Genomic DNA, 13,014 nt, shown 5'->3' with positions numbered 1-13,014 from the left:
ATAGTGTTTCAGAAGTTTAGGTGACTGTTTTAGAGTCACGACCCCCCCCTCACCACCACCACCATAAAAATTATTGGAGTTGTGTCCAAACCAAACTTCATGTCCACTTAGGCAACGCCAGGTATCCATGCTAGATTTTTTTTATATAAATGTTTGTGATAAATTTTTATTTGGTAACATTTTGCAATTTTTCAGAAATAAAGCTCAATATTAGGTTATAGTATTTTTTTCAAGTAATTTCCTTTACCTTCAGTTTTATTATTATGATTAGTAATACTAGAGTAGCCATGTCATCAACAGTATACTTTTCTTCTTTTTTTTTTTAATTCTATTCTCCTAAACATTTCTGTGAATTTGGAGCCAGATTAATAGGGTCATAATAATTGGAGAGTTGTGCAACAAGATGTTTATACATTATGTTAAAATTTCTGCAGGTTGATACAGTTGGAAAAAAGGGAGCAGAAGGGAATTCCAAAGGCAAACAGTTTAAAGAAAGAAGCTATTAGAGTAGAAAGTTTCCAGCATCGGGGATCTTTATATTAAAGGGGTGTGATTTTACTGCTTATCTAGTTGGTCGGAGTTATTTATGTTGGGGGGGGGCAAATGCAGCAAGTTTGTTGGAGCACATTCCATTGAAGTACTTATAAAACAAGCGCAGGAATGCAATATTGTGATGATGGGACAAAGGCTGAATCTTGGTAGACAGTGTGAGATGACCTATTAGTTTAGAGGCTTTTTTGAACACTGTTCAAGATGTAACATAATGCATATAGGCACGTGGGGAAAATATCAGTAACAGTGAAGGATGGCTGGCTAGCAAAGAGATAAGCAGTAGCCAAAAGACACGCATATGCAAATTAGGAAGTGTACACTAGAAGAAAAAGGAGAAAAAATAAATGCACCACATGGTTGAGAGAAAGAAAGTCAACATCAAAGAAAATAGACGTGTAAGGTCAAGGACAAGAAAGGGTAAGCTGACAAGATGAACATGTGGCAACAAGAAACTTTTTGAGTGGTGTTGAGACGGGAGAGTAATGTGTAATAAAAACATGTGTTAAAAAAAGAAAAACTGCTGACCTGGATTTTTATTTATTTCTATCATCTTATTTGTATGTAAAGGCAATGTTACATATATTTATTTTGGCTGCCGTGACTAGGTCTTTTAACATAAAACTGTCAACATGAAGAGAAAAAAGAAAGAAAATAAACGTTGCCACAGAAAAATGCAGCTGCAAAAGAGGGGTGGAAAAAAAATGCAGTTGCAAATAAGGATTTAAAAACAAACCCGACTGAGCGTAAAAAACTTGAAAAAGAAAAAGATATTTCACCAGTCAATGAGTCATTGATTTGCTTTGTTTTTCTTCTTGTCTGCGAATTTTCTTCTGTCCTGTCATTCATATTTTCTTGCTTTGTGGAGACCGTGATTGTCAATGATGTTTTAGTATTAAAAACAAATGTTCTAATCTTACTGGTCAGTTATACATTATCATACATCATATTGTTTCATACTCATTCATACTCCTAGCTGGAGTCCGAACACGGTACCCCCGTAATAATGATAAAGGGTTGGGTTCGAGACTCCTAACAAACGGTTCCCCAGTTCGATACAAAACACCTGATGAAGGCCGGAGGGCAAAACGGCCGAAACGTTGTGACAATAACAACCAAGATGAGGAAGTCAATCCGACAATCTCAATCAATGAAAACACCTCATCTCAAAAATACAGACAATTATTATCACATACCTTTTTATAAAGTCACGTTGAAAATATTGTCCCGTCATTTTGAATTATTTTGAAATTAAGTTTTTTATTTTTTAATATTTCCTTGGTTCTTCGGATTTGAAATCGTCCATCATCTCTTTTGAAGTTAGTTTAATTTAAGAAAAGGTAACACACCATACCAAAGTTGCTGTTCATTAGCAGCAGCAGCATGGAAAATGATCATGGCTTAGTGTTTAATGACATTAACTGTCAGTCAACCTAGGTGTGCCATGTTCAAATCCGGTTTGTTCCACAGAAACACTTTCACTTAGAGATGTTGGCAACCTTCACGCAGTTCTTTTCATAAGTGTTTGGTATCCTTCCGCATAGAAAGAATTCTTAATAGAAATATATCAGGGAAATGAATGACAACATCATCAGCAGGGTTTTGATCACTCCTTGAGGAGGAACCTTTCCTTGATTTCCTTCTACATTGTTTGTCTCTGGCTAAGTCTTGCCATGTAGGACCTGGTTGGCTGTCGAGGTTGTTTCTCCACTAGATTTTTGGATTTCCTCTTAGTCTATTATCTCAGAGTCTATTCTGTCACTCTAGATGTTTACTTGTCATCTGTAGACCTCACAAGATGACCTGCCCATGTTTTGCTGTTCATGTGATGTTGTTTGCTTCAGGTGTTTTTCTTTCTTTCACATAGACAGATGCCAGCATAGTGCATTCCATTTTTCATTGTGCCACTCCTAGCTTTTTTACAACTGCATTATTAAGTGCTCATCTTTCAGTAACATATCATATTTAACTAAATATAACTATTTATACAGTTATAATTATTATTATAGAGTAACTATTATTTGCACAAGTTAGTGGATAATAACATTTTTCATCATTATAGTATAATATAATTTGGAAAAAAAATTAATTTCTTTTACCATTTTTGTTTTCTTTGCATTGTTTTAATTTGATATCTCTGATTTGATATTTCATGATGATATTCATTAGTGAAAAACAAGACAAACGATTTGACAAAAAAAATATGGGCTTTTGATTTCATTTTGGATTATCAAATATTTATAATTTATTCAATTGAAGGAGTAGATGAGAGTTCTTGGACTAATAGATGTAGAACAGTTGAGATAGCATAGTCGGTTGTCAAAGGAAAGCCAAGGAAAAAATGGGAGAGATGATAAGGATAGATTTCAGAGAAAACGAGACCAATGAAAAAATAACCAGATATAGACTAGTTTGGAGTCAATTTCTAAAAGTCCTTACACTCGTGTCAGCATGTTAAATCGAATCCGATGTTGATGAAAGGAAACCGTTTAAATCTGCAACAGTTTTGTTTGCCGGTTATGATTTATCCCACATTTTAATCATGTAATAAAATGTCATTGTTTTTAATTTTATATAATTGCTTCTAACAGATTTGATCAAACTGTTCTACAAGAAATGGACAATAATTAATATCCCTGAAAGAATCGGGTAATTGCAGGCGAGATCACATGACTGTTGTTGATGTCTCTGATAAAGTAGTGCTATGGGACAAATAGGACTTTACCATAACTGACCATTTCTTCATGACATCCTTCTTGGGAAAATTTAGTTGGTTTTTAGAGCAGAGGTCTTTACTAGGTGAGCCATTTCATGTATTAGCGGACATTAAAATAGCCAAACATTGTTGCATTGTTACTGTTTTCTGGACATAATACCTACAACTTGAGTCATTTCTGTTTCTTTTGTCTGTAAGCTTACCAAAATGCTTTTTTTTTTTTTTTTTTTTTTTAATTGGGTTTCCTCACAATTAGATTTTGATTGTAATTTCATTGTTTGTTTGGCAAGACACCAAAATGCTAAATGTGTCCATTACTTGGGAAGCAATTATAAACAATTTACGTCTGAAATGGAATGTTCTTTTTATGTAATGTATTACTAATGAAGATTCAGCATCTGTTTGAATCCAAAACTATACTATTCCTTCTATTAAGGTTTTATTGTACTATTTTTCAATGTTTAATTAAGGGAGAGGTAGTATCTATTCTGTTGTCATGATACAATCCTCCCAGGCATTGCTTCCTCCTTTATAGAGGGGTAGTGTATGTCAGCAAAAAAATGTCATAAGTGGCTGATCATTAGCAAAACCCAACATTTCATTATATATACTAACCAAAATAAATGCTTTACTTTTTTTTTTTTTAATTCTTTCAAGATTTAATAAATTACTTTGTTTGATTTTGTTAAGCATTTCAAAAGATAAGCATATGAATATAAAATGTAGTTTTTTTTGTATTTAAAAAAATTTGTCCTCATTTTTTATTCTAAGACATGAACAGAGAATGAAGAAGAAAAAGTTTTAAATTTAGAAGAAAGAAAACAATGTCATCGATTTTTCTCACACAAAAAAATGTTGATTTGTTTTTCTAGTAAACTACACTAAATGATATGACATCAGCTCTGAGGAACCATTGATAGAATAGAAGGAATGTCAAGTACTGTGACTAGAAGGGGTGAAGTGGAGTGACCTTACCGGTCATAAAATACATTTTAATATATGCAGATTTCGTTTTTATTATTACAAAGCCAATTTTCTATTGAATATATATATATATATATATATATATATATATATATACTAGCATTTCAGCCCGGCGTTGCCCGAGTGTTTGGAGGTGTATGTTGAGCAAAAAAAAAGTGGTCCATTGTTTTTAACTTTGACCCCTATTATGACCCCTTAACATTTATAGTTTTGGACTCAAATCAAGTTAAGTTAGATCCATGTCCAAGGAGCCTATATCTAAAATTTCAAGTGTTTAGACCCAAAATTATCGGAGGAGTTTGGTAGAGTTCTCAAAGGTCAGAACTTTGACCCCTTATCAGCCAAATTTCTGGCTGAAAACTGATTACAAAGATTTTCCCAAATCTCAGTATCCTGTATATCAAATTTTGAGTCTGTAGACTGAAAATTGACAGTTATTGCGTGGGAAAATGTACACACATACAGACACGTTCACTTTTATATATATATATATAATAGATAGATAGATTGGATGCAATATATAGTAATGATTTAAAAAGTATTTAAGAAAAAGACTCATGTGCTAGCACCAAGAATCGAAACCAAAATGTTCAGCTCATGATTTATTTTGCCTCTGCCATCAATGACAGGGTTATGAAAACATGTTTACTGCAAGGCTAAAAATTAAAACATGAATCAATAGCTACTATGTTCTGCATTTGTAATGCCGGCATTTGACTTTCACCTGGCAAATTTTTTTTGTAATTTTCACACTTTTGAACCGATTTTTCCCGGCTAAAACCCAAATATAAAGTTTTGCATGGATTCAAATACCTTATATATGAAGTTTCATGTCTGTAGACCAAAAACTCTAGGAGCAGTTTGGTAGGCAAAATTTGTTAAACAAAAATATATACGCATACATAAATATATATGGAAACAATTTTGGGTTTACTATAAACTTTTTACGCAAATATTATGCAAGTATAAATCATGTAGAATATCTGCATGAATATAATTACACGTAATAGTTAACTAAAGATGATCATCCCATAAGAAAACCGAAAAAACTAATAGGGAATTAATTAAAATGAATGTTTAAAAGAATATGCAAATTAGCTAGATCTTTTGCTAGTGAATACAATTCCAAACCCATATATAAGGAAATTGTATTTTCTTTTTAAATAAATAGAAAAGAGGATTTTTAATATGAATATCAATACACACAAAAGAAAAACGAATTTATAGGAGTATAAATATATATATAATTATGGTACTAATTTCAAAAGTTTAAAAACAAATGACTTTGGTGCTCTCAGCTAGAATCAAAACCAAAACATTTATTACTCCAGTTGTACTCCTTCATTAAACTCTCCTACTGCATTCCCTACTGTTTGAGCTAACCTGACAGATAGATAAGAAAGATTTAAAATTAAACCAATTGTAGCTAATGACTGAATTTGTGCATGGGTAAAACTAATGAAAATATGTTGGCAAGTTGATATGAACATTTTGCACTTGCCAACATATTTCTGTTCATGTTATTCATCAATACAAACGAAGATTTTACTCATAATAAACCATCCCTGTTGCATGATTACTATTTCCTGTTAATTACAGTGTTATGTAAGCATTAGTTTAACAGTTTATTGGTTAAACACACACATACATACATCTACTGTTTTTTTTTTATATATATATATATAGTTGTAGAAATTGGAAAAGGGTGAGGTACAATAATTAAAGCAATAAGTTTATCATTATTGAAGATATCTTATCTCTTTATACATAAGAAAGTAGCATGGATACTCTTCCAACATTGCCTGAGATTGACTGAATTATTAAAACAGAAAAAATGTCCTTCGTTGTTGTTGAAGTAAATAATAGAAAAATATAATGTTGGTAAGTAGGGAAAAAATTCAAACTAAAGAAATACCAAAATATGATAAGCAAAAAATAAAAGTTGTCCAATAATTTAAGTTTGAGACAAAGAATAGCACAAATGTATCATAGTGCAACCAGTTATTAAACAAATATTTTGCTTTTTTTTATTGTGTAAAATAATAACAATATCATATTTTTATCAAAGAAAGAAAATCTTAATTATTTTATAAGTGTTTGTAATCTATTTTCTTTGATCAGCAAAATTATACTATTCAAACAAAACATAAATTTAAATCCAGGCTTTTTTGTACATTACATTTTTGCTTAACATCGATATTTCATATTTGCTTTTTTTCAAAAAATATTTCATATTTGCTTTTTTCAAAAAAATGAATAAAAACATTTTTTTTTTCAGTTATAGATGCGCCACATCTTTCAAATTGTAGCTTTTATGTTTTTCGTTAAATCAGTCATCTGGAAAAAATCTTTATACATATGAAACATTGCTAAATATAGAAACAGCTTTTCTTTTTTTTCATTGTTATTTATTCTCTAACACACACATGCATATATATATATACACTAGTGTACACTCTCGATAAAAAATGAAGAAAAAATACATTGGGCTTCACCCATGTTCATGCTTGCTGTTTATATTACTAAAATATTCATATAAAAACCATAGAATTACATCAATAATTTAATTTTTCATATATAAATTATTATGGTTCCTAGTCATATGGATCTCTTTCTGAATTTATTTCAGACGGCAAGTTAAGTTTAAAGTAATTAACTAACTTGCTATTTGCTTTCTCACTTCCATTCACCATTTGAAATCGTTTCTTCTGTGGGCTAAAAAAAGAAAATGTTTTACTCCCTAACTTTTGTGTGATAGGATGGAAATCTATATCTATAATTACAAAACTGAAATGATCTTGTAACGGTTGTAGTAACTACACATAACAGTGTAAACAAATAAACACAAATCGCTACTTTTGCAGAATTTTACCTGTGCACTGAAATATTAACATTATTATTTAGAAATTATTATTTAACATGGGAAGGGTGGGGATGTTTTGCAACTATTCTGTATTACAACTATACTGTCGCAATTTTCTTACAAATAAATCAACTTTGATCCGTTGACAACCATAAGAACAATTTACAACGGCGATTTTCCCCACTGCCTTCCTTTTTTTTTTTTTTCATTTTAATTTATTCTCCATTTTTTTAATACACCTTTCTTAAAAACATTCATACATTGTTTTTTCTACACTACCAACATAAATAACCCCGAAAATATGTTGCGTTACAAATAAAGCGCATTGTTTTACTGTGTATGTTTTCAGCGTTCCAATTGTTTTTTTTTTTTGTTTTTTTTTACGTTTAAATTAAGATATATCAAAATTTGAATTTAACTTTAAGTATTATGGTATATGTTAAGTGCACATTTCCCTATAAGTATGGCAAACCACTTATAATTCAATGGCTGTAAGTGTAAGCCATGTTTAGTTTCAGATGGTTCGTTGTTCTAAACAAGTTTGGCAAGGTGACTGGTTTGCAGTAGACAGAACAGTTTCTGATGGTTCGCTGTTACACACAAGTCCTGAGAGGTGACTTGTTTGCAGTAGACAGTTCCACAGAGCAAAATATTCTTACCGTGTTGAGACAGAAAAAAAACATGTGAAATTGCTACGGACAAGGTTTAATGTTTATGGAGCCATTCTGGTTTCTGATTGGTTGGTAGCAGAATGTGAATTAATTTGATTTGTCAGTTCCTAGCAGCATCGTTTATAAATAGAATCGTCCGACTGTGTGGGATCATACCCCATTATAACTCCAAAATATTGTAACACTTTTTTCTTTTTTTTTTTTTCTAAAATAAACAATTATAAACAGAATGATTCGTAGAAATCTAGCTATAATCTTTTTTCATTTTAATATACTTTCATAGAAATGTTTCTGTTATGTCACAAAAAATTATTTTCTTTACATCACAAGTGTCACACTCATACATTAATTCCATAGCTAATATAACATACTGACCCAACGGGTCACGGGTAGTCTAGTATTATATAATATTTTCTGTCCATTAACTACTTTTCGGTTATTAAATGTGCAAACTTCAAATTTGGTTGGAATAATCGCTTACATATGCAGATTTCCTAAAGACCCAGAAAGTGCTGGTTAGATTTCAACCAAACTTTCCATGCAGATAGGCTAGATCAATTTACTTATTTTAAATTATTTCTGCTATGTATCTTTTTATATTTGTGTGCATGGCACACTTTTTCTTTTTTTTTAATATTTTTGCAACTCTCTCCATTCATTTTATTTTTTCAGATGTTGTTTATCTAAAATGTCATTTTATACTAGTATTGGCCAGCAAAATTAAAAAAACTCAAACTCCTGCTACCACTCTCTGAGATCCATATTACTAATTCATTTTTTTCTTTTTATTTTGATAATGTTGAGTTATAAATCAAAGCAAGTAAATTGATGCTCAATGATAATGCAGAGCCTAGAACTGTAAAAGTCCCAACATGAAAAAATTCAACTGTAAATTTGACTCTTTACCCTAGATGTTATTGGGAGCAGATGACTCTTTTACCTATACATACCCCTCCCCACTGTGACCACAGGGTGAATTGTCATGGCCATGTTTGCATGCACCAGAAACTTGTGTGATTTTCCCATGCATTTATTGCAATAAGTTTCTTGGTGCTCTTGTTTTAAGTACACCAGAAGGTTCCTACTCTGTCTATCGGCAAAGTCAACAACCACTTTTTGGGATAGAAATTCCAGGTTTACTGGTGACGTCAAAGACTCTCTGGGCTGAGATGGTGCAATTGTGCTACAAGTACAGATCTTATCGAGATACACTTTTCTTTCCCGGGTCTGTATCTGTAAAGTCAACCTCAAGTACCTTGAGGCAGCCCAATGGAGTCACTTGCATATAGAACATTTTAACAAGTTTATTTGTTTGGATATTGCAGGGTTATCATCTGTCTCTCTACAAATGACTACAGACACTATTCAAATAGGCCTTCCTTTTTTTCTTTTTTTTTTCTTTTTTATAGCTCTTAGTAAGTTAAGAGGTGTGTTCAAGTCAACATTACTTAAAAACGGACAAAATCCTAATAAGTATAAATTAAATCATAACTGAACGTTCTCTCTCTTTTTTATGTAGAAGAACCAGATGTGAAAGATCTAAGGTAGACAACTGGTAGTAAGACTAGTTATCTCCCTGTACACAATGTCTAAAAAAACAAACCTTGTAAGCCAGGTTTTATGAATTTAAAACATTTGTATTTTTTTTTATATAATGTATAATTTAACAAACTTGGAGTTTATTTGGATTTTTTATGTGAATTTTTCTTTATCCAGCTCATCCATCCAAACTGCTTTAATCACGGAAACCATGTGGGAAGCTGTAGAAGCATTTCAAGACATGACAAATCTGTACACAGACTTGGAGATTTCGAGTTGCCAGAATCTTTTGAAATTCCACAAAAATACAATTCTCTTTTGGTATAAAATTCTGAAGACAAAAATTGCCAAGTAAGAATTTTTTTTCCTTTCCATTATTAAACTTTTGCGCATTTTCTGTACAAAAAAGGGCCAAAAATCGAATTCAAATTGTATAACAATTCTCTAATGCACAAATTTAGTCAGTGAAATAACCTGACACAAATGACACTAGCTCAATTTTTCCTTTTTTTTAAATTTTTATTAGACACTCAATGTGATCCGCACTGGTTACATCAACATTACAATCTCCTCTGGAGGAAAGTCCCTGCTCTTTTTATATTGATAAGAATTCACCTATCCTAAAAGGTTTCTCATATGCATCAATGAACTCTCATAGTTACACAAAAGTAACAAAATTCTATTTTGTAAGTGGAACACTCTGGGTTCAGACCCTGATTAATGACAAACTGTGCAATCCTAACTCTTTTTTCCTCATGAACCTACATGATGGCTGCTACAATTTTTAGATGTCAACTTTTTTAGTTGTAGCCTCACATCACTGTGTGGTCACATCTAACTTTTCCATTTGTCAGTCTGTCATGCTTATGCTTGAAAATCCATATTTTTGGTATATGACATGCATTTGGAATATTCGGACGACTGTTCTCATCTAAGATACAATTCTTATGTTTCAGCTGATGTAAATTCTGACCTTCCTCAGGTGCGTCTAATTATAAACTGGAATCATTATGTCAAACTCTGAAATTTATAAAGAATTTCAACCCCCTAGAAAACTGTCACTAAGATCTACTTATTACTTATCACTTTTATCCCTTGTGTCATAGTCATTGCAGGTAAAAATCCAAAATATGATCATTATCTCTTGGGTCTGCCATGCTAAAGTTTGAAATAGCATTATCTTGGGTCTGCCATGCTAAAGTTTGAAATAGCATTATCTTGGGTCTGCCATGCTAAAGTTTGAAATAGTATTTATCTTTGCCTGCCATGCTACAGTTTGAAATAGCAGAAAGGACAGACCCATCAAATTATCGCCCCATTAGCCTCCTCCCACTTTTTGCCAAAATATTTGAGACCATAATTAACCATGCTCTAGTCCATCATCTTACAGATGCTAAACTACTGACTGACAAACAATATGGATTTAGACAAGCCCGTTCCACAGCAGACATCCTAACTGTGATCTCTGAACGTATATACCATTCACTGGACAAAGCGGGGGAGGGCAGAGCGGTAGCTCTAGATATATCTAAGGCTTTTGACAAGGTATGGCATGAGGGTCTCCTCAGTAAAATCAGATCATACGGTATCACTGGTAGAATACTCAACATAATTAAATCCTTCTTAGATAAGAGAAAAATCCAGGTTGTCCTCGACGGTCGTACATCTAAACAATATGATATAAATGCGGGGGTGCCCCAGGGTTCTATCCTTGGACCTCTATTGTTCCTGATATTCATAAATGACCTCCCCGACAACATTGCCTCTGAGATGGGTATATATGCTGATGACACTACACTCTATGGCAGACACGACAGGAAGACGAATGAACACATTTCTAAAGAAATGGCAGAAACACTAGAGGAAGACCTCCAATCTGTAGTGGAATGGGGACAAAAGTGGTTGGTCGCGTTCAATGCTGCCAAGACTAAACTAGTTTCATTCAATAATTACAAGAAACCCTCTCCACCACCCATAGCAATGGCCAACGACTCTTTATCTGAGAGTCCATCTTTCAAACTCCTTGGCCTAACGTTCACAGGAAACATGAGTTGGAACAATTACATTGAAGGCATTGCCAGGGCCGCTGCAAGAAAGGTGGGCTCTCTCTACCGTGCTAGAAAACTACTAACACCCGAAAGTATCCTGTACCTCTATAAGGCCACCATTCGCCCATGTATGGAGTATTGCTGCCACATCTGGGCTGGTGCATCTGCTACTAGTCTCTCGCTCCTTGACAAGGTTCAAAAGAGAGTTGCAAACCTGATAGGCCCTGAACTGGCATCTAAGCTTCAGCCTCTGTCCCATCGACGAAATGTTGCATCCCTCTGCCTTTTCTACAAGTATTTTAGTGGTGAATGCTCTGACGAACTGCAATCACTTGTGCCCCCACGACGTGAGCACCCTCGACAAACCCGACAGGCTGCTAAATCCCACCCCCACACTGTAGAGATCCCTAGATGTAAAAGATCTTTTTACTCCAATAGCTTCTTCCCCAGAACCGCTAGACTCTGGAATTCCATTCCAGGTCCCTGCTTCCCCAACAGTACTGACGTGCAGAAGTTCAAGTGTAACGTGAACCGATACCTTGCTGCCCAAATCCCTCCATAGTACCCCAGTAGTTGTTGCCCCTGATAGTAGCCCCCTACACCAAAGTGGCAATTTGCCTTGTTTGGGGTGAAAATGTAATAAAAAAAAAAAAATAAAAAAAAAAAAGCATTGTTTAGTTAGCTATGCTGGAGTTTGAAATAGTGTTCTTTTATATGTCATGCTACAGTTTGAAACAGCATTCTCTTTGGTTTGCCATGCTACATTTTGAAATAGTATTATTTTTTTGTCTGCCATGCTACAGTTGAAAATAGCATTCTCTTTAGTCTGCCATGCTACAGTTGAAAATAGCATTCTCTTTAGTCTGCCATGCTACAGTTGAAAATGGCATTCTCTTTAGTCTGCCATGCTACAGTTGAAAATAGCATTCTCTTTAGTCTGTCATGCTACAGTTGAAAATAGCATTCTCTTTAGTCTGCCATGCTACAGTTGAAAATAACATTCTCTTTAGTCTGCTATGCTACAGTTGAAAATAGCATTCTCTTTTGTCTGCCATGCTAAAGTTTAATAGCATTGTTTTTGGTCTACCATACTACAGTTTGAAATCACATTCTCTTTGGTTTGCCATGCTACATTTTGAAATAGTATTACTTTTTTGTCTGCCATGCTAGTTTGAAATATCATTCTCTTTGGTTTGTCATGCTACAGTTTGAAATAGAATTCTATTTGTTCTGCCATGCTACAGTTTGAAATAGAATTCTATTTGTTCTGCCATGCTACAGTTTGAAATAGAATTCTATTTGTTCTGCCATGCTACAGTTTGAAATAGCATTCTATTTGTTCTGCCATGCTACAGTTTTAAATAGCATTCTGTTTGTTCTGCCATGCTACAGTTTGAAATAGCATTCTATTTGTTCTGCCATGCTACAGTTTGAAATAGCATTCTATTTGTTCTGCCATGCTACAGTTTTAAATAGCATTCTGTTTGTTCTGCCATGCTACAGTTTTAAATAGCATTCTATTGTTCTGCCATGCTACAGTTTGAAATAGCATTCTGTTTGTTCTCCCATGCTACAGTTTTAAATAACATTCTATTTGTTCTGCCATGCTACAGTTTTAAATAGCATTCTGTTTGTTCTGCCATG

The 13,014-nt window shown here is 33.3% G+C and overlaps 1 protein-coding gene across 1 annotated transcript in view; it reads left to right on the top strand.

The window, feature by feature from the left end:
* The window catches only part of LOC145249768 (RAD50-interacting protein 1-like), a 70,015-nt gene that overhangs the window by 7,864 nt on the left and 49,137 nt on the right, over positions 1–13,014 (top strand). Inside the window, exon 3 of the mRNA XM_080111692.1 lies at positions 9,500–9,673. Within this exon, the coding sequence (XP_079967818.1) occupies positions 9,500–9,673 (174 nt within the window). The remainder of the gene's footprint in view (positions 1–9,499; positions 9,674–13,014) is intronic.

The sequence above is a fragment of the Euprymna scolopes genome, chromosome 28 (assembly GCF_053919585.1).
Source record: "Euprymna scolopes isolate OS-2025 chromosome 28, ASM5391958v1, whole genome shotgun sequence".
Taxonomy (NCBI): Eukaryota; Metazoa; Mollusca; class Cephalopoda; order Sepiida; family Sepiolidae; genus Euprymna; species Euprymna scolopes.
The sequence above is the reverse complement of the archived record's forward strand: the minus strand, read 5'-3'. Positions and strand labels throughout refer to the sequence as shown.